This window comes from Mixophyes fleayi, chromosome 4, assembly GCF_038048845.1.
Source record: "Mixophyes fleayi isolate aMixFle1 chromosome 4, aMixFle1.hap1, whole genome shotgun sequence".
Classification (NCBI taxonomy): Eukaryota; Metazoa; Chordata; class Amphibia; order Anura; family Limnodynastidae; genus Mixophyes; species Mixophyes fleayi.
In genome coordinates this window covers 181,975,440-182,002,776 of record NC_134405.1, presented here as the reverse complement: position 1 = coordinate 182,002,776, position 27,337 = coordinate 181,975,440, and the positions used below count along the sequence as shown (strand labels likewise).

The following is a 27,337-nucleotide window of genomic DNA, read 5'->3' as shown; positions in this document are numbered from 1 at the left end:
GTTCTGAGAGCATTCTCAAAAGAAGGAGCAGACTCGTGATGAGTCTCCCTGACACAGGTTCCATTCTAAGGAACAATTTTTTTTATCTCAGGGACCGTTAAGTATCCTTATGGTTTTATTCCTTATTGGTACTGTTAGAATCTGCTGCTCCAGGGAACTTTATTGCCCATGATGTGGTTTCCAAATTAACGCTCCCTATGCATCCAGTAAAACCTCTGATTTTTTTTCAACTCTGATTGAGGAAAAAGCTTTCCTGGTGCTATTATAAGTTTCCACATGGTCCCACTGACCATCCATGTGGGGTCAAAGCACATGGAGACCATTTCATTTCTTATTATTCCATTGTATCTTCCCCTATTATCGTGGGATTTCCCTGGCTTCAACTTAATTTTCCCACACAGGACTGGGGGTCAGCACAAATCCTTTTGTGGGTTCCAATTGTTGAGACACTTGTCTAAGAAGAGTTATCCCTTGTGGCTTTTTCTCTCCAAAATATCCTCCAGCACAAAAAATTAATCCATTGGTGACATAGTATTGTTAACTATGAAATTGTTTTTTGAAGAATGGAGGCATCTTCTGGAGTGCTCAAAGTTCCCAGTAACCATTTACACTGATCACAAAAATCTGCTATCTCTGCAAATGCTTAGATACCTGTCAAGCTAGATGGTCCTAGTTCTTTACTCAATTCGATTTAGGCCCATACCTCTCGCTTTGCCGGCCATGCTGGAGTTAAGAAGACACTAGGTCTTATTTACTGAAGTCTTGGTGGCCTACCCTTCAGCAATATGTTATGGAATTAATCACCACTTTCCTGTTTTTGGGCACAACATTAAACTCCCCAGCATGCCTCTTACAGTCCACTATTTCAATTACCTCGCATGATAGACCTTGCTCCCATATCACCATGGACATTATAATGGATATCTCTAAACTATTGGGGCTTTAACACCCTCTTGGTGGTGGTGGATTAGTTTTCCAAGGCCGCTCACTTCATTCCATTAAAACGTCTTACCATTGCTAGCCAAGCTATATGTGAAAGACGTATTTCATTTACTTAGCTGTCCATGGAAAACATTTTCAGGCAGAGGCATATAATTTGTCTCAAAATTCTATAGATCCTTGTGTAAATGTCTTGATTCTGAATAAAATTTCTCCGCAGCTGATCTTCCTAAATTCAACATCCAATTTGAGAGTGTGAATCAGGATTTGGAAACCTTGATAAGAATTTATTCTTCTGCCAATCAATTCAATTGGGTAGACCTCTTACTTTGGGCTGAGTTTGCTCACAGTAATCATTATCACAAAGCTTCTTGATTCTTCTTCCTATGCATTTCTCATTTTGTATGGGTGTTATCTCCCAAATTTGGTCATCAGTCAAAAAAAATCTTCCAAAGTCTTCTTGGCGTTTTTTTTGCATATAAGACATGACATCTAGTACCCTTTTACAACCTGGAAATAACGTATGACTTTTAAACTGAAATTTCCATCTACATCTTCCTAGAATTAAATTTCCCCCAGGGTACATGGGCCATTCAGTATTTTACAAGTCATTAATTCAGTGGTTTTCAAATTGAAACAACTTTGCACTTTACAGATTCCAACTGTGTTTATTATTTTCCTTTTGAAGCCACTTATTGTTAACTCTTTCCTAGTTCTCCTCCAGCTATTGCTGCACATGATTCTGATGAATTGAGGTAAGGCAAATTTTAGACTCATCTCTAAGTGGAAGCTTCAGTTTCCTGTTGATTGGAAAGGCTATGGCCCGAAGGAACGTTGTTGGATAAAATCTGAAGACATTTATGCTGTACATTGTCTCCAATAATTTTACTGTAAATTGCCTTATAAACCCTTTGTGAGGTGTCCTGAGACCAACTCTAGAAGAGGGGTTAATGTCACTGGAATTACCGAGGTGGCACACTTTTTATTTTGTTCCTTGCGATGGGTCTCCTTCTCCCTGGTGGGGAACACTCTTGGCCGTCATCTTGGACAAGTGATCTTTATTAGCATGGAAAGGATGGATTTTTTTTAGGAATTGCTCTGTTTCTGGCCATGGCACATCTCTAGTTCTGTCAGGCGAGGGAGGAACAGTTAATTCTTTTAAACAAAAAAAAACCTAATATCGCTATGTTAACATTATAGATGATTCCACATTGTGTGACAATAGCACTTACACAAGAGTGGTGATGTGATGTATTAGTTTCCATAGAGTTGCATTTATATTTTTGTCACCTATTGTTTTTAGCGATATGAATTATTATTAGAAAAGGCTGTCATTATGTGAACTTTTGTTAATTCCATGCTGTACATAAAAAGCAGGCGAGTTGTAATGTATTACAAATGTTTTGCTGCATTGTTGAAGAACTTTTATAAATCATAAATTACATCATTATAAATTACAGTATGAAACACAGACAGCATAATCAATGAGAAAAATCTGCACTTACTGTTTTAGATGGTAAGATCCCAAATAATGGAAACATAAGAGCTGGGATAAAAGCAGTCACTGACAGGGGCAAAGCTTCAGACAGCCAGAACACAGCAACTACAAACAGCACATAGGCACATTCTGCTTCCTGCAACCAGAGAAAAATAGGATGATGGTTAAACATACAGAATGTATCTATGGCTGACATTTTTAGCCTGCAAATCACTATGATCCTGTCCGGTAACTTTACATGTCCTACTTTTTTTGTTTTGTGCAGTTTGTCTAATATTGTGTTCAACTACTCAACTCATTTGTAGCCATATTGCAATAAATAAATTTGCAGAAATATCTATCTTCCTAATAACTAGTTAGTCCTACTGCACAGATCAAAAAATATCCTCAATCTTCAATAATATTTACATATTCCTTGTAGATTGTCACCAAAAAAAATTACAGTTATTCAATGTAGTAAGCATTGAATTTGAAGAATAATATTACAGTGATTTAAAAGTACTAAAAACTATTTATAAAACTTAAAGCAGTGGTGGGCAATAGGCAACCGGTAAGTCTTTGTCTGTGGCCCCCAGCCTTGTGATTTGCTGTGACTTTTCTCTGCCTTCTTATAAAGCAAAGAATAAGACTGAAAAGGAGCAGATGGATTCCATGTCACGTGGCTTCCTCCGCAGACTGCAAGGAGGTCACGCAGTACATCAGAGGGGGAGAAGGAGGGAGTGCAGTGTAATATGCACCACATGCATATTAAGCATAGTAAGCACGTTTTCTAAAGGTTACTAGTATAGCCAGTGAATGGGGCTTTTTGGGGAAGTTTGAGTAGTATTTGGGAAGGTCTAACTGGCATGTGGGTGGCCTGAGGAGATAACTGGGTGGCATGTGTGTGGTGTAAGGGAGGTCTCAGTGGAATGTGGACAGGTCTAAGTGAATGTGGAGGAGGTCTCAGTGTGGGCAGGTCTAAGGGGCATGTGAGATGCACATGGGGGAGATTTGGAGTAATGTGATTTTATGTTAACATTCTCATACAGTTTAGTTTCAAATGGGTTAACTAATGGTACAGTTCACTCAATAATTTAGCACCACTAATATTTACTTGGATACTTAATTGTAGCTTAAACCTTATATGTTATTTTGTATATTATGTATAGGTATATTAATCTAAATGTAAAGCAAAAATGATAAGCGAAAACACAACAACTATGTGAAATACTTGGAATAAAATAATTAGCACACACATGGTTGGAATCAGGGTATTAGACCTGGGATCCTCAGATTGTAGGTCAGCTTTACTTTGGTACCACATTTCTTTCTGTCTGCTATACAGGAGCCACTAGAAATTGGAGGTCACTATGCACTAGCCACCAGAGATTAGTAGTCTGCTATATGCTACCCATCAAAGATTGGAGGCCTGCTGTATAGTAGCTACCAGAGATTGTAGATTTGTAATACACTAACTTTCAGATATTGGATGTCTACTGCTACATATTGTCCACCAGAGATTGGACGTCTGCTGTACATAAGACACCAGAGATTGGTGATCTGCTATATGCTAGCCATGAGGATGTGGAAGTCTTCTATACACCAGCCTACAAAGCTTGGAATTCTAATATATAGTAGACAACAGTTTGTTGGTCTTCTTTGGATATTAGTCATCAAAATGGGATCTGCTTTGTACACTAGCCACCACTATGGGCCCTGCATTGTACAATTGGCACCCCAATGAATTTTGCTTTGTATGCTATTTACCATAAAGAGCTCTGTTTTACTAGCCAAAAGATTTTGTTTAATTTTGCATAGTTGTCACCAGAATTGTCCTCTGTTTAATTTAACAACCACCAGAGAGTACTAATTGATGATGACCTCTGTTCTGCCAATGAACACCAACTCACTACTTCACTGATCACCTCTTCCCATTCCCGCCGGCAGAACTTTGCCTAGGCTGCTACCCAGCTGTGGAGCGATCTCCCACGTTCCATCAAGTTAGCCTTTACTCTGAAAAAGGCTTCAAGCGTGCCCGTAAGAATCATTTCTTTATTCAAACCTATCAGCTTTCATCCTAACTCCATTGTCCTGATTTTCACCCCCACTCCCCCAGTCGGTCGCACTCTATATGTGTCTCCCCCTTTTCTTTAGGATGTAAGCTATCACGAACAGGGCCCTCTTTCCATGTGTTCTCCTTCTAATATTTCAACACCCTGTGTACCTCTTGGCCTGTTTCCCTAGCCCTGTTTTCTTAAGCTTAGTCCTACTTCTCACTGATTACTATCATCACTCTCAATCACTGTCCCATAAATAATTTGCAATACCATGTTACTTGTATTTTTTATTAATTCAGTATGTCTGGTTTTTGTATGTTACTCTTCATGTATTATGTTATGTGTTATGGATAACTGCTTTCTGTATATGTCATGTACAGTGCTGAGGCCCTTTGTGGCGCCTTATAAATAGAAGATAATAATAATAAGGATGCCCCTCAGTGTGTGTGTGTATATATATATATATATATATATATATATATATATATATATATATATATATATAGTGGCAAGAGCCGCTACTGCTGAAGCACACGCAAACAACTTCTTCCTTTTATGCAGTTTTATTGTCAGGATGGTAAATGTTTTGACACCAGACGAATTTCACACAGATTCTGGAGACCCTAAACGCTAGCTAGACAAAGACCAGCTCTCTGAAGACCAGCCAGCTTCCCCAGCATTGCTCTCCCTGAACAATGAAACAAACAAGGTTTTATACATGACACTCCTCACACAGCCCTAGCAGGAAGCTCCCATCAATGGTTCTATTTGCACTGACACAGACATACCATGTCTGGTTGCTGAGAGGAAGGACATTTCAAACCAAGTAAGGTAACCAAACTTTAAACTATTGTTTGTCACACATAAGTCTGGTTATCATCACTCTAGGTGCATAACTGCACCAATGTTTTGCTCTGTTTGCATGCTTTCTCTGCATATTGTCAACTAAATGCCTCCCTTTGTTAATATATATATATATATATATATATATATATATATATATATATATATATATACATATATATATATATGGGTGTGTGTGTGATGGAACCGGGCCACACTGCTAAGATAACATCTCTCACCGGCCCGTCAATCTGCAGCGATTACATGGACTGTCACCCTGGGACCAGTTCTTAAATTGCGCCTGGCGGACAGGGGGGAAACTTTTTGCAGCGGTGGTAATCGTCTTAACGATGATGAGAACCCCGACACTACAAAAAAAATCCAGATTTCGGCAATGTCTGGACCACGCAGGTTAAGTGCTTAAAGACTAAGCCTGCGGGGTCCACACATAGCCGCTTTAAATTAACATTAATGTAGGGCGCACTGACATGAAACTGAACTGCCCGACAGCTGGATCTTCGGAATGATTGGCTGTCAGCATGCCGCTGCCATCGGAAATGTGGATCTTCGGTTTGAAGGTAAGTCTGTTTATATTGTATTCGTTTTTTGGTCAAATTGGAATTTATGTGTAGGTGTCAAGCGTGTCGGGGTTCTCGTCACCGTTAAGACTTACCCAACCTTTTGCAGAAATATGGGGAGTAAGAAGGAAGGGACAGGAAGCGAGGAACGGCTAGAAGTCGTGACACATAACAAAATCGAAGACGTTAATTTCAGGAAGCACTCTGTGTTATCCAAGATCTGGAGGTGGGAAAAGATAAGTATTACCCATTGTCTTCCACAGGATTGGCCCAGACATTATGGCAGGGACACAGCAGGGGAGCCACTGTAGAAGGCCAGCTCATCTCCACTCCCACCTCATCTCCTTTGCCCAGCTCCCACCAATGTTTAAGAAGGAGAGACCCAAGAAATTGCCCATGGAGGGGAAAACACAGTGGGAATCTGTATATATAAGGAGCCACTCCAGGCAGGAGGGAGTATTCATTCTGAGGATTGATTCCTGGAAGGTGTAGGGCTGTCTGGTGTTGAGTTTCTGTTCTCTACCAGGAGACCATCATCGCTGTCCTGTTCCTGGGGAAGCAGGCTGTTTATCCATCTTGGGACCTGTCATCACCTCACTCCATTGGGAGATACTCGCCAAGCTTTGGACAAATTGGTGCGCCCACAGGAGTGGGTAAATTGATACCCAAAGCCACACCATGCTGGTGGAGAGTTGGCGAACCGACCAGCTATATATTATAATGTGGAATCGCGCTCTCCTACCAAGGTTTGTGAGAGCTGCACCTGCTAAGGGTATCCCTCCCTTTAGAAAAAATCCAAATTATTTTAAATGCTGGGCGCTCATCAATTGATTTATCAAAAGTGCAGATCTAATATTCTATTGATGTCATAAGGTCAATAGTTAATTTCAAACATTTATTAAAATACAGTAAAATACAATAAAATTAAAATCACAATGGAAGTATGATATAACCGACCAGCTATTGCAAGATACCAGGACTTACTGGTCCTTCTGTTGACAGACACTTTTGCCTGTGGAAGTTTTGCGTGGCTACGGTGGGTAGGGAACATTGCTGAGACTCCTATTGACACTGGTGATCTGCTGACCTATTGTTTAAAATGTGCAGTTTTAGAGCTTGTTGTTTTACTGTATGAAAAATTAAAGATAGTGTTGTATCTTTTGTTCTCCTTGTCTGGTATGGGGGTATGGAGGAGCGGCGCATGCACTGTGAGGCTCCAAAGTCGCTTCATGGTGCCTGCGCCAACTCTTTGCAGGGGGTTCCCGGAGATCCCAGCACTGGCCCTGTGGCTCAGCAAATATGTTTGTATGTTCAAATATAAAGAGTATTCTTAAATTTATCCTATATCACTCAGCTTAAAAATGTGCTAAATGATAGTAATTATAGCTTACTCAGTAAAGACAATGCATACTTCATTCTTAAAGCTACACTACCACTTAGGCAAAATATTTTTTTATGGTGCAACTCACTGTAACCTGAGCCCTGGGTCTCCTATATGCAGCTGTTTTTACCGGAGCTCTGATAGTTTTGTAATACAGAACTGACAAATCAATTAAGCTTAACGTCTTTAAATGCTAGCAGAGGGGAGGGTATCAGTGTTAGGATCAGTCACATCTGTTGATTGCAGCTTGTGATTGGTAAGAGACACAGAGGAGCTCAGGGAAAAATGACTGCATGGAGCAGCCCCAGTATTTTACTTGGTAGTAGTGCAGGTTTAAGGTCAACTTGTTTTAGATTTAAAACTTGTTGGAGATTAATAAATTAACATATTCATTCACATATGTGGCTACACAGTTATACTACAACTTTTGTCATATATCTATATAAATATATATATATACATACAAGTTAACCTGTGCATGATACTCATGCATTCTAGTCAAATCAAGCTACTTAAGGTCTTAAAAAGGTTCTTGTCATGCATTTGGACCTAGCCCAGGCCTCCTCAGGGGAAGAGCGTTAGTTCCCGACGCAAGCAGCCTTTTTAATGTGTGTTCATGAGGTAAAATTACCTCACGAAAATGAGTTTGAGCCCTCAACTCGTAAATTTAGCCTTTACTACCCCTCCCACGGGGGGAAGGGGGGATGATGGAAGTTAACTGACTTGACTATTCTAATTTTTTTGTCTAATAATGTCAGTATACCAAATTTCAGATCAATTGGATGAGCCCTTTCTGAGAAAATAGTTTTTTCCACACACACACACACACACACACACACACACACACACTAACGCACGCCTCTACACATGTGTGTTCATGAGGTAAAATTACCTCACGAAAATGAGTTTGAGCCCTAACAAATTTCAGCCCTTTTTGAATTTTTTTCCCACACACACTAAGAATTTAGTAGATCAGTGTATAACTCTGCCCAGCAGGTGGCGCTGCAACTTGGTTTTTTTTCCCCACACACACACAGACGCCGCTAAGCATTTATATATATAAAATACAAAAAGACAGGGGGCGCCACACTGTCTTTTTGTATTTTATCTCTTAGGTCTAACACTTGCAGACAGGTGTTGATTGACTGGGGAGCTGCCTATTACATTGAGTATAAATTTTCTATATGATTCACTGTGGTCACTTTTATTAAGCGCTGGTTAGCTTAAAGAACTTTTTGGGTGTCACATATATATATATATATATATATATATATATATATATATTACATCAGATGAGAGGTTTTTGAAAGTGTTATCATATTAAACATGTGTTTATATATTAGTGATATTTTGTAGGGCATAAGTGTGTAATAATTGTATGTACAATATGTGCCTACAGACCACCATCTACCGCTATCCAGCACTACATGGAGAATGGTAGAAATAAATGTTCATGGGCTACATTGCATTCCATTCAGCACTGCGCAGACCAGAATGTAGCTCAGATCAAACTATAAAAAGGTGTCATACATCATTCTCTACAGTGTGATTATCAAAAGGGCCATTCCAATGACCAACACGGGGTGAATGCTTGACGCTGCTTGCAGTATTTTGTTTTTCCATCTCTGCTGTATAGAGCGTTCATCCTGCATTGCCCCAAGTATATATGTGAATGGTCCATGTGATTACCACAGTGATCCCCTTTTAAAGTTCTGTTTGAGCTACAGTGAAGGGGCAACTCTAGCTAAATGCCTGAGTGCATGAACCCATAGTGATTTACCAGCACTTGTCATGTCTTGGTTAATTTATTAATAAAATTGTTTAATGTTTTGTTTCCATTTGTCATGGAGTTGCCATTAAGTAACAGGAATTAACCTTTGATCGCTGAAAAGAAGTTTCAGGTGTAGTACAAAGTTTATTTTTTTTACTTTAGGTTGCAACAAAGATAAGGATTGTTCAATAATCAATGCAGTTCTTTGTTTAAAACATTAAAATGCTATAGTATTCCAGTATATTCAATAAATTAGTATTATCATAGTATAGCAATGTTGTAGAATATAATATTATTATAGTAATAAAATTATAGTACTGTTATAGTAATATTATACAGGGTGATTCAAAAGTCGCAGTACACCCTTTTATTTCAAAAACTCTACAGGAAATTGGGAAACCTGAATACTCCAGTAAGGTATGGGTGACGTGGTCTATCTTTTACGGTATATACCAAACATGGGCGCCATCTTGAAATCGGGCCAATCGGCCCAATTCCTGTAGAGTTTTTGAAATAAAAGGGTGTACTGTGACTTTTGAATCACCCTGTATTACAGTAACCAAGCACTTAAGTGATAGCTAGGGAACATCAAACATTAAAGTCCTCTCTTTAAATGAGTTAAAATTGGCCATCAAAATGATTATATGTGTGTGTGTGTGTGTGTGTGTGTGTGTGTGTGTGTGTGTGTGTGTGTGTGTGTGTGTGTGTGTGTTTGTGTGTAGAGATAGCTGCACAAAAATATAAAATAGTTATAAATGTGTGAAGGCTGTGATAAATTACAGAGTAGTGTGAGTAGTATCATTACAGCAAAAATGGGGTTGTTTTGTAGATCTACTGGAATGCCATCTTAGTTCAGCTGCTGGACCCAGTGGGGTATATTTACTAAACTGTGGGTTTGAAAAAAGTGGAGATGTTGCCTATAGCAACCAATCAGATTCTAGCTATCATTTATTTAGTACATCCCACAAAATGACAGCTAGAATCTGATTGCTGCTCTTTCAAACCAGCAGTTTAGTAAATATACCCCAGTGAGTTTAGCCGTCTTTGCTGTTGCCATCCCTGTTCCTCCTTTGATGATCTCCGTGGTCTTTTTATTTAAACAGAAGAACTTGAAAAGCCTTGAGCATAATAACAAACAAATAAAGTGGGCACACAGCTACACCTAGCTGATAGATAGCCACAAGAGTGCCCACGCAGCATAAAAGTGAAAGCCTTCTCCAGAACCAGAAGAGGAAGGAGTTTCAAAAAAATGTAAAGAGTGAAGGATGGTATTGGTTCCCCGCAGCTGACAGTCTAATAATTTTTACAATGACTAGCTCATTCCACTGTCTCATCTCATTCCAAACATGCCACACTACCTGTGGCTGCACAAAACTGCCAGTCACCAATGGCTGCTTTAATATTGGTGGCTGTTAATGCTTCTGACTAGTTATAGCCACACTTACTTTCCCCGGCAGCGTCTACAATTGTTATTCTGATTCTTTAGGAATCAATGTTTCCCAACAACTAAGATTGCTCATTTAGGTTGGGCATATTTATCTTCTGTTTCAAGCCATTGTATGTAATTTATATTATATCCCCTCTATGTATAACACTGCATATTATGTCAGTGCTTTAAAAATCAAGGATAAAAATAACATATATGCATTTAATCCATCTCCACAGCTATCCGCACACGTGAGTAAATACAGAGGCCACATGAAATTGATGTTTACTGCATCACTGTGCAACTAAAGTAACCTCGCGAAACAGATACAGTACAAAATATAGTAATTAAAAGAATAAATCTTAACAACTTTTCACAAAGAAATATTAAGCATTTAATTCCAATACCAACATTCATCAATCTGATGTACACAATGGACTACACCAATTCCAAAAATGGTCTTGTCAGACTCTCAAGACCATTTATAGGTTTCCCCCCATTTAGGATGTTACCTATTTTAACATAGTTGTGCTGTGTGGTTAAAACTGGAGGCACTGTTTTTTTTATAGGAAAGTGTTTCCAAATATTGCTGTGTTTTCCTTAAAGCTGCAGCTTCATTGCTGTTTAAATCCTGAAAAGTGGTAATGACTTTAGTTAGAAAGTACTACTTACTTTTTCTTTGATGATAAGAGGCAATGGCAGTAGAATCAGTGGGGTTATGACAATCAGTAAAAGTCTCCGGTACATCCATATGTAACTGAGAAAAAGACGCATTGCAATGATGAGGAGGTGCTGCTTACCTGTAAGAGCACAAGAAAACTAAGACGACCGTTAAATAGACAACCTTGATTAATGTTTCTCTACAGAATCAACTTTAACCACTCACAGGCACAGACCTAGTTAACAATAAAGTTTTATTGTTTTACTACAAGAATTTCAGTATTGATTTAAAAATAATTTTAAATAATACTGTAGTCTTTTATGACAGTCAGCTCTGTTTAATAGAGACACTATCACTAGTCAATCTAAATATGTTAGTAAACTAGTTAAAAACTAGTTATATAGCTACACATTTTCTTTTTAAATGCAGCTTGAATACTACGTAGCAAAAGTAACCATATAAAAGTATTAATTGTGGATGACTCATTTCACTGTAAATAGGTTAGAAACAATTTTTTTTCTCTTTCATTTTTATTAAACTCAAATAACAATATAAAAAGTACAATTTAGAGTAATATCCAATAACAATCATATAAATAACAAATCTCAATATCACAATACATTAATAATAATGATAAATCAGTTCTTCCAAGTACATACTATTTATCTAAACTTAAATCTTAATAAACCACAGGGATACAATTTAACTAATAGCTTCCAATACTCCAGTGTGGTTTCCATAGAGACATAGTCATACATTTGTATCACCAAGTAACTTTTCGATAGGAGAGTCTTCCATCAAAATTCGATATTTTGTCAATTTAAAACATTGGTGGATTTAATGTTTGATGTCTTGCAATAATGAGTTTATATAACTTTCCCATACATCAAATAACTTCCTCACATTGTTTCTTCTCATAAATAGAGGCTTCTATCCAACCCATTCTAAACATATAATCCAGTTTTTCTATAAATAACATTACATAAGGAGGTTAAAGTTGTATCCAAAATTGTAAAATACATTTTTAGATACTGCTGAGATAATAATAAGCAATTGTTGGCTACCTTTAGTGCTTTTAAACATTTTATTTAACATCATCATCATCATCATTTATTTATATAGCGCCAAAATATTCCGGAGCACTTTGCAATTGGGGACAAACATAGTAAACTAATAAACAAACTGGGTTAAACAGACAAAGAGGTGAGAAGGCCCTGCTCGCAAGCTTACAATCTATGGGACAATGGGAGTTTGACACATGAGGTTAAGTCTACAATTGCAGTCTGGCTGGGCCGACTGCAAAGTTAAAGTGACTCATAAGCTAAATGATCCTGCCACACAACAATGTTGGATAAGGGGTAGTTGAATAACGGGTGGTGATAGGGTAATGTAGTGATGTTAAGAGGGTGGTTGAGGAGTATTAAACGCTTGTCTGAAGAGTTGGGTTTTCAGAGAACGCTTGAAAGTTTGTAGACCAGAGCAGAATCTTATTGTGCGAGGTAGAGAATTCCATAGAGTGGGTGCAGCCCAATAAAAGTCCTGTAACCGGTAATGGGAGGATGTAATGAGTGTGGAAGAGAGACGCAGATCCTGTGCAGAACGGAGTTGCCGAGTTGGGAGATATTTTGAGACAAGAGAGGAGATATATGTTGGTGCAGCTTTGTTGATGGCCTTGTAGGTTAGTAAAAGTATGTTGCCCATTCAGATGATAATGGGGCAAAATTTACCAATTTATCCATAACATATCCTTTAACTTGAATCCAAACTGTTTTGCTGTATGAACAATCCCATAGACAATGGTACAATGATGCCTCAGGGTGTTTACACATTGGGCAATGAGAGACCTAGAATATGGGACTTAGAGGGTGACCAATAACCTCTATAAAGGAGTTTAAAAAACATTTAATATATTCACAGTTAAAGTACGAGTAGAACACAAACATTTTCTTCATAGATGAAAGTTGAACGTGTGGGAAATGTAACAACCATTGGGACATCCCTGTATTTCTATTAGGAGTATAATGAGGTATGCATAAGATTTTTAAAGCTTGGATAAGGTTTTCTAAATTAATCTAATATTTGCCAGGATGGATTCATGAGAATTATCCCAATCTGTTGAGGAAAGATCAGACACAACAGAGGCCACATAATGTTGTGCTTGTAAAACTGCTAACGAAGGAAGCTGTATGAATTAGAACATATTTCCAAAAAATATAGGATAATTTGGGTTGGTATGATCTCTAACGGAGTTAATACCTAATTGTGCCCATAGGCAAAATAGGTTAGAAGCCATACCCATTTGAAAATTAAAATTGCCCAAAAAGGGTAATAATAGACAGTATTTATGCTGAAGAATCTATTTAAGTCTAATCTTATGCCAGGCTTTCCAGAATGTAATCAATAGAATAATATTAAAAGTCTCCAAAAGGTATATCTGATCGATGTTGATGTAACAATTATCGAATATCCAAAAGTGGAATAAGTTGTTGTTCCAATATGACATATTTGTAAAATGGTTTTGTTGCTTAACCCAATCTCCTATATACATACAGACAGCAGCCTGATTATATAAGGCAATATTTGGGAAATTTCCTTCCTCTATAGATTTTTACAGAATGAGCACTTACTTTAGCTTTTTTTTATTCCAGATCAATTGACAAAATGTATAATTCAAAAAATGTTCAGTAGTGCTGAGACTGGGAAAGGGTATAGTAACATAGTAACATAGTAACATAGTTGATGAGGTTGAAAAAAGACACCAGTCCATCAAGTTCAACCTATTTTGGATCTCCTGCAATCCTGCACTTATATTTGAAATTAATCCAGAGTAGGCAACCGCCCATCTGTTTCAATTTTGAAAATCCCCCCAGACTCAATATTGCAATCCAATTTTTACCCTATATCCACTACTATCCTTTATTTTAAATTAACGGTCGTATCCCTGGATACACCTTTCCGCTAAAAATTTGTCTAACCCTTTCTTAAACATATCTATTGAATCTGCAATCACAACCTTCCCTGGCAATGAATTCCATATCTTGACTGCCCTTACTGTAAAGAACCCCTTCCTTTGCTGGTTGTGAAATTTCCTCTCCTCTAACCTTAGGGGATGACCGCGTGTCCTGTGTATGGTCCTTGGGGTAAAAAGTTCCCATGAAAGCTCTCTGTATTGACCCCTAATGTATTTGTACATAGTAATCATATCTCCCCTTAGACGCCTCTTTTCTAAAGTAAACATGCCTAAACTGGCTAACCTTTCCTCATAACTTATAGTATTTTAGGGAAAATGATTATTGTGATCAAATATACCCTGCCCACAAAGAAAATATGTAGATGTTACCATGATCTCATTTCATAGATGGCTCAACAAATTATATGATCAATGATACAGTTATATAAATTAGTTATATTTTTAGATTTTTCTGGATACCAATATATTTTATATAGCTATTACCCCATTTCAAAGGAGTGTTCCTACTCCACAAAGGTTGCTTATATGGATCTAAGGACATTGCCACAGATTTTTCTATATTAATTGTAAACCCAGAAACCAAACCAAATTGGTCAATTTTGTCAAGAATTATCTGAAGACACTATCCAGGATTAGAAATATAGGGTAGCAGGTTGTCTGCAAATGCCGTAAGTTTAATAGTGGCATTTCCAATTTGTATACCTTGAAAAATATTACATTTTTGAAGAAAACGGATAAGGAATCAATAGCTAAATTAAAGACTAAAGGTTATAAAGGGCATCTTTGTCTCGTACCCCTAGTTATGTGTACCAAATCACCTTTTTTATTATTAATACTATTATCTGTCCAGGGATTATCCTATAAATACTGTATGAAAACAGATTGGAAAAAAAAATGTGATGAAAGAGTTCCAAATGCCTGAATCTCAAAAATCCGACTTCGAAAAGACCACAAAACTTTATCGAAAGCCTTTTCTTCATTGTGACCCAAGACAATATTTTGTGTATTTTTAATTGTCACAGATGATATTACAGCGGCAATAACTGTTCTTATACCTTTAACTGTCTATCTACCATGAATAAAACCGAACTGATGTTCTGTTATTAGGTGGGGCTGTTAGTGGTCGCGGCGGCTCCGGGCACCGCCGCGACTCTATTGCTGTTCCTGGTGACGCCCCGGCCGTTGCTACAGCAACCAGGGCGTCACTTCCGGTTTCTGTGTCCCGGTTGCCTGGGCAACAACCGGGACGCTTTGGTCTTCCTGACGCCGCGCCCGGCCAGCTGTCAAACAGTCGGGCGCGTGCGCACAGGATTAGGTAGGGCCAGCCATGCAAGGCTGTGTAGGATCCGCTAATCAGGCTGATTACAGATTAGGTTACTGCTGGCACTCTGCCTATTCCATTGGCTGCAGGCTCTGCATCTCTATCATACTGCAGCTGAGGACATATTCTGGACTGTGTCCTGATTGGCCATCTGTACTATTTAAGGCAGTGAGGACTGAGCCTCACTGCCGGTTATAGCGTTCTGTCCTCAGTCCTGCTGCCTGCTTGTACTATCCATTTAGGTTCCTATTACCTTAGATTTGACCACCCGTGTTTGACCCCTGCTTGTTATTGGACCTGTGACCCTTCTCTTCTGACCTTGACCTTTTGCCTGGAATTTGGATTTTGCTTCTCTGCCTGTGAGTTTGACCCTTTGCTTGCCCTTGGATATTGCTTCTGTGCCTGTGACCTTTTGACCTTGGATTGCTCTCATACAATCACTCATTTGCTCTCATACAATGTCCACCAATCACTCCACTTCTGGGAAACTCCTTTAAGTCAGTATACGCTACTCGACCCTCGGCCGGCCCGCAGCCCAGTCTGTCCCCACCACTAGGGGCTCCAGCGAACACCTGGCCTTCTGAGTAGTTCCTGAGTTTCACTGTACTGACTTGGGAGTTCCTAACAGGGGCATAATCTATTTGCCATTACTTTGGGCAAAAGTTTGAAATCCTGTTTGAGGAGTGTGATCGGTCTATAAAAAGGAAACAAATTCCGGATCTTTATCTGGATTAGGTAGTAGAATAGTTTATGCTTCATTCAAATTTGGCACTGAGATCTGATGTCTGTGAATTTGTTGAAAAAGATTACTGAAAATTGGTCTAAAATTTAATTTTTATAATAATCTCCAGTACAGTCATCAGGGCATGGTGTCAGATATAGCAAGTTGGACCTCCGTGTAGGTAATATCACTATTTAGTGATTCTCACTGAAAAGTGGTCAATTTAGGAAGTTTGTTATCCGTGAGTAATTTTTGAATAAGTTCATGATCAAAAGGAGGTGCCGTGTATAAATCAGTGTAATACTTGTAAAGTATTGCTTATCAAACTGTAAAGTAATATCTTAGGGGCAGCAAGGTGGCGTAGTGGTTAGCACTTCTGCCTTACAGCACTGGGGTCATGAGTTCAATTCCCGACCATGGTGTTAGGGAATTTAGATTGTAAGCCCCAATGGGGCAGAGACTGATGTGAGTCAGTTCTCTGTACAGTGCGTCTAAATTCCCTACAGAATATTTTCTATACTAGTGTGGGAGATTTGTGAGAATATGGCATTGAAATTTAAAATATAATCAATGCGCGAGAGTGTGTTTTAGAGTGACAAGTATAAGATCTATCAGAACTATTCTGTAATCACCAAGGATCAAGCAAATCATGCTGGGATTTCAATATATGGATACCCTCCAATTGCTTGTATGGATTTAATACAGGTTTAGTAGATTTATCTAAGTCTGGATTGTCTGTGATGTTTAAAGCTTCACCAATAATCATGTTATGAGTTCTATGTTGCATCAAAATTTGAGAAAGTTTATAATAATCACGATTGGGAGTATTTGGTGCACAGATGTTAAAAAAAAGTAATTTTTTCCCCATTTATAACAATGTCCACTAAACTACACCTACCATCCAGATCTCAAACAACATCCCCATTAGTATAATGTATATTTTTTACATTTTATACATTCATATATCCAATTACTTTTCAAAGAAGATTTTTGTCAATTACACCAGTGAATCACTTGTAAGAATACTATATCTGGATGAAAAGTCTTAAGAAGTGTAAGTATCCTTTTTCTTTTTGTGGGCGAATTAAGCCCGGCTACATTCCAGGATAAAATCCTGATATATGAGAGGATGTGACTACAGGAGCAGTGAGGTAAATTTGAAGTAGTCATCCTATGCCAATTCAAGCTGATGATGAAGCATGTAAGTACCTATAATTAAAATAGGAGAACTTCTCCCAGCCTTTCAACGTCTCTGTTTGAGACTTATACAACCAAATAAGGACACCACACTGGAGGCTAAGAACAAGATTGTCAGATTTGCCAAGAACAGCCTAAATACATAATAATAATAATAATAATAATAATAATAATAATATTATTATTATTATCTTTGACTTATAAGGCGCCACAAAGGGTCCGCAGCGCCGTACATTACATATACAGAAAACAGAACCAAGACACAACATGATACACAAATATATACAAACACAGGTGACAGGGTAAAGCAAATCAGATTATATCTGACAGATAGAGAAAGGGATAGTAGAAATCAGCAAGAAGAAGGCCGAAGATTAATAAAACAGGGAAAACAGGGCTAGCGAAGCAGGCCAAGAGGTACAGAGGGTGAAGGAACAGTAGAAGGAACACACAAGGAAAGAGGGCCCTGCTCATGAGAGCTAACAACCTAAAGGGAAGGGGGAGACACATAAATGGGGGTACTAACTAGGGGAGAGAGCCAGGACAAGAAAGTTAGGAGGACTGATAGACTTGAATAAAGAAATGAGTCTTAAGGGCAAGCTTGAAGCCTTTGAGAGTAGATGCTAACCTGATGGAACATGGAAGATCGTTCCACAACAGGGGAGAAGCCCGGACAAAGTCCTGAAGATGAGAGTGAGAGGAGGTGATCAGTGAAGTAGTGAGGCGGCGGTCAGAGGCAGAGCGGAGGGGGTGGGTAGGAGTGTAGGTAGAGATGAGAATGGAGATGTAGGGAGGGGAAGATTGACTAAGAGCTTTAAAGGTGAGGGTGAGGAGTTTAAATTTAATTCTGTAGGGTATGGGGAGCCAATGTAGTGACTGTTGGGAGAGACCGCAGAGATAGAGCAGCGGGAGAGAAAAATGAGGCGGGCAGCAGCATTGAGGATAGACTTAAGAGGGTCAAGGCGAGAATCAGGTAGGCCAGAGAGAAGAAGGTTACAGTAGTCAAGGCGAGAGATAATAAGCGAGTGAACAAGGGTTTTTCGTGGCTTCCGTGGTGAGAAAGGGATGTATCTTGGATATATTCCAAAGGTGGAAGTAACAGGATTTAGAGAGGGACAAAATGTGAAGCTTAAATGAGAGGGAGGAATCAAGGATGACCTCAAGGCATCGGACTTGGGGGACAGAAATGAGGGTAGTGTTATTAACAGAAATAGAGAGGGAGGGAGGTAGGAGAGTCCTGGCAGGGGGGAAGACTATAAGCTCGGTCTTGGAAATATGGAGTTTAAGGAAGCGTTGGGACATCCAAGATGAGATGGCCGAGAGACAGGAGGAGACAAGACAGAAGGGAAGGGGAGAAGTCAGGGGATGAAAGATAGATTTGGGTATCATCAGCATAGAGGTGGTACTGGAGGCCAAAGGAGTGGATGAGGACACCAAGGGAGGAGGTGTAGAGGGACAAAAGCAGGGGGCCAAGAACAGAGCCTTGAGGAACGCCAACGGGTAGGGGGTGATGTAGAATCATAAGTAGAGACTGAGAAGGAGCGGTTGGTGAGGTAAGAGGAAAACCAGGAGAGGACAGTGTTACATAGGCCTAAAGATTTAAGCGTTTGCAAAAGGAGTGCGTGGTCAACGGTATCGAAGGCAGCAGAGAGGTCAAGAAGGATAAGAAGGGAGTAGTGTCTATTGGATTTAGCGATTTGTGTGACCTTAGTGAGGGCAGTTTCAGTGGAGTGGAGGGGGTGAAAACCAGATTGGAGCGGGTCAAGTAGTGAGTGAGAGGAAAGAAAGGAGGCGAGACGGTTGTAGACAACCTGTTCAAGGAGTTTGGAGGCAAAAGGAAGAAGCGAAATAGGGCGGTAATTAGAGAGAGAGGCGGGATCAAGGGACGGTTTCTTGAGTATGGGGGAGACAAGAGCATGTTTAAAAGAGGAAGGGAAGATTCCAGAGGAGAGAGAGGTTGAGGAGGTGTGCAATGTGGGTGCAGGCTTTGGGAGAGAGGGAGCGGAGGAGGTGGGAAGGGATTGGGTCCTGTGTGCAAGTGGAGGGGGGAAAGTAAGAGGGAAGGGTATGGACTTCATCTGCAGATACCGGAGTGAAGGAAGAGAAGGAGGGTAAGCTAGCTGGAGGGGAGGGGAGAAAGGAGATAGCAGCAGCAGAGGAGGGTGAGAAGGGGGACAGAATGGGCATGGAGGGGGAGAGGGGGGTAAAAAGCGACTGCTGGGAGATGTCATGACGTATATAGACTCAATCTTGGAGGTGAAGTGGGTAGCAAAGTCGACAACACAGAGCGTGGTGGGGAGTGGGAGAGGGGGAGGGGAGAGGAGGGAGTTAAAGGTGGCAAAAAGCCGACGGGGTTGGAGGATTGTGAAGAAATGAGAGCTTTGAAGAAAGATTGTTTAGAGAGGGAAAGGGCCGAACTATAAGAGGCAAGCATGAACTTGAAGTGGAGGAAGTCAGCATGAGTGCGTGACTTTCTCCAAAGCCGTTCTGCACTGCGGGAGCATTTTTGAAGATAGCGGGTAAGTTTAGTGTGCCACGGTTGTGGCTGGGACCGACGACTCTTGACTGTGACAGCCAGGGTGACAGAGTCAAGTGCAGCGGTAAGAGTGCGATTGTAGAAGGATACAGCCTTATCGGGGGAAGAAAGAGTGGTGATGGGGGAGAGGAGCGAGCCCAGGGAGGAGGAGAAAGTGGTAGGATCAACTGTGTCAAGATTACACCTGGTGAGAGTAACCTTGGGGGCCGGGGACGATGAGAGGGGTGGAGAGATGCTAAAAGTGAGGAGATGGTGGTCCTAGAGAGGAAAAGGTGAATTAATGAGGTCAGAGACAGTACCGATGTGTGAAAAAAACAGATCTAGGGAGTGGCCACTGCGGTGGGAGGGAGAGGAGGTCCATTGAGAGAGACCAAGGGAGGAGGAGAGGGAGAGAAGTTTGGAGGCAGCAGGGTTCCCCAAGATCAGGGAGGGAAGGTCAGAGGAGAGATATACAAGAGATAACATAACAAATCATAAATATAAATCAAAACAGTAGTTGAGTGTGACAATTTTCATCATTTTTTCTTCCATATAGACAAATGTAAAGGGCCACTGCTAATATGCAGTGCCAAAAACATGAAAAAAGAAACATTTAAATCATTACTGTACTGGTGACTTATGAGTTGTTTACCCAATTAGGTTGATAATTTTAAGGTATGCTCTTGCCAACTCAGGGTCTTGAAATACATATACTCTCAATTTGCCAGATATAATAATGCAAATTTTCTATTATACATAACTTTACATATTGATGTAAAATCCCTCCTTTTATGAGAAACTCTGGTAGAATAATCCTGCAAGATGTGTTTTATCGCCATCAGATGATACATTCATGTGCTTAAGTTCATCTGCTCATCGGCGCATATCCGACATCAAGACTGCCCCGCCACTTGCAGTCATCTGAAGCAGCACCCCCCAGAGGCTAGACCTCCTCCACATAGCGGCACATAGGGTGTCCAGGGCCCAACACGGAATCTGGTATCCTAGGTGTGCGAAAGTGTCTAATGGATTACTGACAGGTTAGGGATTAGATGGCACTCTGACCAAATATCCTGAGGCTGTATCTTGAAATAGAGAAGCCAATTTTCACACCGTCTGATGACGCAGTCGGTCCTGTAGGCCCTAAACAAAAGGAGGCCAACTCCAGTGGAATAAATGTTGCTCCCCACACTATAAATATCCAGCGGTACTTCAAACATATTTGGAGATGCACCGACTTTAAGTACCATAAACAAGAAAATTATTCTACCTGATGTGGAAGAATAAAATGTGGCCTTACATGAAGCGCCGCCAACCATAAGTCAAAAACTACTTTAACTTATGTTTATTTCACTAAACTAATGCAGCAGAAAAATCTATACATTAGGTTTAAAGTGTAAATAATATGAGTTGTGGAGAAGAATTTTATTTTAAATTTGAAGTCACTTTCATTTTAACATATCAGGAAGCTTTCATTGTGGGTCTTGGGGAGCAATAAAATAACACCTACAATAAGTTACAGGTTTGTTCCCTGATTACACGAATGTCAAAATAACTCATTTTTAAACCCGTTAGAAAGAGTAATATTTTTTTTTCTGCCATCTTTTCCTGTGTTTTAAGCCAATGGCTCAACCCTTGGTGCAACACCTCTATATAGAGCACATGTTTTTAGCCAAACTTTGCACACTGTTTCCCAGATGCATAGGCCGTTGAGCCATGACAGCTTGCAGTTATTTGGTTTATTTGTTTCTGACACACAATTTACTGTAATATAATATCCTGCATTAATAGGTAGTGTTGTAACTAATTAATAAATTGCATAGTTTACAGCAATAGCGCCTGGGTCAAGAAGATCCTCCCTTAAATGCTGAAAGGGTTGAAATCAGTAAGATGCAATCTCGACACTCCAGCATTAATTAGGAACACATGTATTTTTAGTAATTATTTGCACACATTGTATAATGTTAAAAACAGAAAGGGAATTATCATGTGAGTAACATACAAAAAGACTCCAATTTCTCACTAAAGAAACAATAGTTTAAGGAAAAGCTATACTTTGCACATCATTACACAACTCCTACAGAATACCCCCCACTCAGAAAGAAGTTGGTCTTATTACCGCCTGATGCTTCTACAGCACCCTAAAAACAGTTGCATTTCCCCACAAGAAGACTACTTGCCTAGTCTGCTGCTGTAATCTTTTGCAACTTCACCTACAGTATATCTATCTATTTGCACTACCCCACAACATCAGGTTTGGGATACTGGAAAGCAGGCCAGTCATTGTGAATCCTCTCCTTACAGGAGGTCCCTTCTTGAGGTCACAAAACATGAAAATGGCAGCATCTTCAGAATGGTAAGTGATATATATACTCTACTACAGCGTGAATATATAACAAATTGTTATTGGAAGAATAGAGCTTCTATTTTTCAAATGTAACCCCTAAAGAAACTCCACTCCAGTGGTGTTATCTGTTATATATTGTGCTTATCATAGCCATACATACCTAAATGTAGTGCAATGAGAAACTGAAACAATAATAATGCAACTAACATTTACTGAAATGTATATACTACACACTACAGTCATCATCGGTGTATATCTTTAGTTATTACCTGCTCTAGTTTTCATGAATCTGTCTTGTGAATTAAGATAAATCAGACTGGATTTTTAAATGTAATGTAGCCTTAAACATAATATAAAATCCTGAAAGCATAACACACAACGACTTCTTGATCTGTAACCACATCTAGTACAACAGGGTATCACTTCCAATTTAGTGTCTGTGCACACTGATGCACAATTGCAAAGCAGCAAATCCAAACTAAGATAAATATACAAATTAACCTGTGACTTTTTATTTTTAATACTACACTTTATAACTCCGTCATGAATTAAAAGTAACTTACTTGTAATGCTTCTCGAGGCAGGAATGAATGTGAAGCCACTGAGGGACATGAGGCTTAAAAAAAAGTGAGTTGGGGTACAGAGGGATATTTTAATTGTATTTAATTTACCTATGGTCTGAGTGATTACACTTTGAATCTAAGCTTGATACCCCATTGATTGTCAGCTATTCCAGTAATGCTAAGTGAACCTAACTGCTGTTTGGGTCCAGGTTCAGCCTAGGTGAGTGCAGCTCTAACAAATGCTGTTAAGTCTCGAGTATGCCTCGATTCCAAAAGGGAGAGTTCAGAATGCAAGGAAAGACCGATGATGCTGTAAAGTGTTGGGAGTGTTAAGACCGAGGGCCTGATTCAAGTTGTGCGCCCATTTGTGTAGCATACCTTGCGTGATTTCCCACTGCACCTGCCCAGAAACCAAACTTACATAACTGCATGCAATTGTGTGGAATTCATTTCCGGAGGCATCTGACACTTATAACCCCTTATGACTTGAGAGGCGGAACAGAAGGGGGAAGGAGTGGATTAACATAGGCCTTGTACAGTAAGGGCGTGTTCACGCAGATGCGGAAAATCCGCTTACGGAAAGTACACACTGTTTCTACAGAAAGTATTTCCACCCTTACATCTTAAGAAACGTTTGGATTTGAATACGGGCGGAACTATGTAAAAGTATTCTTTTTAAACATGGACATTATGTTCAGCTTGCATTCCGCCTTGAATCAGGCCCTGAGTGTGTAACTAGGGAGGATACTGCTGATTTATCCTGAATGTGGGTCCCGGGGTGTGAGCATGGATGCTTGCTCTGAGAATCACTCAAGAGGTTTAAGATTGCATTTGATAGTACTCCGTGTAGCCATGAGGAGAAGCCCGTATTTGGAGATTTGCTAACAGTAGTGCCTCATATAAATAATACCAGTAGGTTCCTATATTGATAATACCCATAATGCCGTATACTGATAATAATAGCCCTCATGCTAACTATAAAAGCACCCCTCCCCTACATTTATTACACCAGCAGTGCTCACAGTATTATTATAGAGTTTCCAAGGTTGTTTTTATGGCACTACTTAATGGTACTTTTGTTAGCTTTTTGTCCACTAAAATGTTTGTACTATGCAATGATACAGTGTATAAGGCACTGCTATTACGCGTTCTGCCCCTCTGTGCATTGAATTAACTTCTTATTCGCTGGAGAAAAATATATATCACATTGTACAAATTTATACAATTCTATTTGCAGATAAAAAATTCCAAATTTTCTAGTTATATAAAAAACAAGACTTGTTGCTGTAACAAACAATCAGAATACATTTCAATGTTGAAAATGGAAAAAAGTAAAAAGATCTAGACAAGAAAGCATTTTGTTTTACACATTTCCCTTGATAAAGATTGTACTTACTCAGGAAGATGAAAATGACGCAGTGCAGGAATAATGTTCCACTCATTTATAGTAACTCACACCATACAAATTACCAGGAAACTGGCAACCATACTTTGTATTAATTGCATCTGGGTGTGTCTAGATTGTTACTAATAAAAAGAATGCAAGTGTTTTACTAAAGTGTTATGTTTATACTGGATAAGGAAATCACATTATGCAAATGTCTTATAATCCATACAAATATAGCACCATTGTATTAATATGAATGTACAGTGTATGCCATATTTTCTCATTTTAGAATTCCATACCAAACAGGGATCATATACTGCACAATCCTCTTTCACACCTGATAGTGCCAGAAATACAAGAGACACCATCTCTGTGAGAGCTGAACATTGGTTAGACAATGGCTTTCAATACTAAATTTACAATATGCAAAACACAATTGCTCTAAAAAGATAAACAAGGTATTGTAGCCCACAGTTAAATAAGATAATGGTAATGTAAAATGGATTTGTTTCTATAGGAAACAGTGAAGATATCACACCAAGTGAACTGTACTTACCTGGAGCCATAAGATATAGAGTATTGAAAAGGCAGCTGTGTTCTTTTAAACCATAAATTTATTCTTAAGTACCTCTGATACTTTGTTTTGAGATTTAAGCCTTAAATTCCCTCCCTATAATCTTTCAACAATGAATGCATTCATGCAGACAAATATTCCAGGTACTAAAAGCAACATTTAAAATAAACATTGTCATGTTGGTGTAATTTTCATTTCCAGATCTTTTGCATTAGGAATTTCAGCAATCTTGGGTATTATCATTTAGGTTGTGAGGATACAGCCCTTAGCTGGGATGGCAGTTACCCTCTGTGGGATTCAACTCACTCGGGTAGACCAGAATATATCCAAAATAAGACTTTATTATGACAGCAAAACACCACAAGACGTTCACAAGTTACAGGGTAAATGGTAGCATGTATCCTCCAGCAGCCTCTTGCAGTCAGCACTTCAAAGTAATAATCTCTGTCTCTTTCAGGGTCTTATCCTCCCGCAATATTACCACTACCGATTAGCAAAAGTGTTAGGGTGTCCCCCAGCCTGGGATACTGGCTCACACCACTCCTGTCCTGGTAGGGTTTCCACCAGTGGCACCATGATGGCCCAGAGTCCTTTTTACTGATGTCTTGTACACCAGGATCCTCCAAACTAGAATAGCTCCCCTGGCATTCTCCTCTCCCTATATTATTTTCTGTATACACAGGAAGTAGGGTCAAATGTCTCAAACCTCCCCTTTACAGAAGGGGTCTCCCAGTCAACAATTTAGCTGCTAGACATACTGTCCCTGTTATCTTGATTATACAATAGAATGGCTTAACTCAATTAGCTGTTTTGGCTGGATACACCACACATGGGGTTACAATAGTACATCAAGGAATGACACTGCTCGCTTACATGGAACAATAAGACTTTTGACACATTATATCAGCAGTGTTACACAATATAAGTCTGTGATACCTTTTGATACAATAACATTTATATTGATACATATTGATACATTTCCCCATGCTATTTCAATCAATATATTACTGTGGAGGCACATTGCATATCATTTAGAAGTTCTAACCTCATTACCTCTCAGGTTACCTGTTGACCTAGCTAATTAACATGGGCTGCCAACTAGTTAACTCAGACATTGTTCTGATTACAAACCAAATCTCAGCTGCCCCTCTTAACAATGGACATTGGAGACAAATGGTAATTACATTAGCTAACACAAGCCAAATGACTGCTGCTGTTCTGTTATTTTCACACAATATGGCAATATTCTTTATATTTATACTACATACAATATTGCAGGTAATAGCAAGGGCAAAATGTACCTAATAACATGAAATAATAATACACATAATACACCGATGCTCGGACTGGGCGGCAGACTTGGCAGCAGGCCCGCCCTGGGCGGCAGACTTGGCAGCAGGCCCGGACTGGGCGGCAGACTTGACAGCAGACCCGGACTGGGCGGCAGTTTTGGCAGCAGGCCCGGACTGGGCGGCAGACTTGGCAGCAGGCCCGGACTGGGCGGCAGACTTGGCAACAGGCTTGGCAGGAGAACCGGACTGGGCGGCAGGCTTGGCAGGGACAGCACTTTGAGAAGCCTGGGGCAGACAGCACTTTGAGAAGCCTGGGGGCAGACAGCACTTTGAGAAGCCTGGGGGCAGACAGCACTTTGAGAAGCCTGGGGGCAGACAGCACTTTGAGAAGCCTGGGGGCAGACAGCACTTTGAGAAGCCTGGGGGCAGACAGCACTTTGAGAAGCCTGGGGGCAGACAGCACTTTGAGAAGCCTGGGGGCAGACAGCACTTTGAGAAGCCTGAGGGCAGACAGCACTTTAAGAAGCCTGAGGGCAGACAGGACTTTGAGAAGCCTGAGGGCAAAAAGCACTTTGAGAAGCCTGAGGGCAGACAGCACTAAGTGGTAACTAGGGCTGAACCGCATGAACTGGCAACTTGGGCTGAACCGCATGAACTGGCAACTCGGGCTGGACCGCATGAACTGTCAACTCGGGCTGGACCGCATGAACTGGCAACTCGGGCTGGACCGCATGGACTGGCAACTCGGGCTGGACCTCATGGACTGGCAACTCGGACTGGACTGCATGGACTGGCAACTCGGGCTGGACCGCATGGACTGGCAACTCGAGCTGGACCGCATGGACTGGCAACTCGGGCTGGACCGCATGGACTGGCAAGTTTTCTGGAACGGACTGTAGTTCTGGAATAGAGACAGCAGCTGGAGACTCGGCACTGGAGGCAGCGGCTGGAGACTCGGCACTGGAGGCAGCGGCTGGAGACTCGGCACTGGAGGCAGCGGCTGAGAACTCGGCACTGGAGGCAGCGGCTGGAGACTCGGCACTGGAGGCAGCGGCTCGAGACTCGGCACTGGAGGCAGCGGCTGGAGACTCGGCACTGGAGGCAGTGGCTGGAGACTCGGCACTGGATAGCACGGTAACAGGAGACTCGGGTGCAGAAGCTGCGGCAGCAGGCTCAGGACCGGACACAGTGGCAGCAGGCTCAGGACCGGACACGTTGTCAGCAGGCTCAGGACCGGACACAGTGGCAGCAGGCTCCAAGCTGGAAGCAGATGATGGGACCTCAGAGCTGGAGACAGAGGCTGGGACCTCGCAACA

General features: G+C 40.3%; 1 protein-coding gene across 1 annotated transcript in view; it reads right to left on the bottom strand.

Annotated features, from left to right (window-relative positions):
* Positions 1-11,246, bottom strand: part of SLC13A1 (solute carrier family 13 member 1) — a 79,158-nt gene extending 67,912 nt beyond the window's left edge. Inside the window, exons 1-2 of the mRNA XM_075208939.1 lie at positions 11,145-11,246; positions 2,445-2,573 (exon numbers count right to left, since the gene is read on the bottom strand). Coding sequence (XP_075065040.1) covers positions 2,445-2,573; positions 11,145-11,246 — 231 coding nt within the window. The remainder of the gene's footprint in view (positions 1-2,444; positions 2,574-11,144) is intronic.
* Between the last annotated feature and the right edge of the window lie 16,091 nt (positions 11,247-27,337).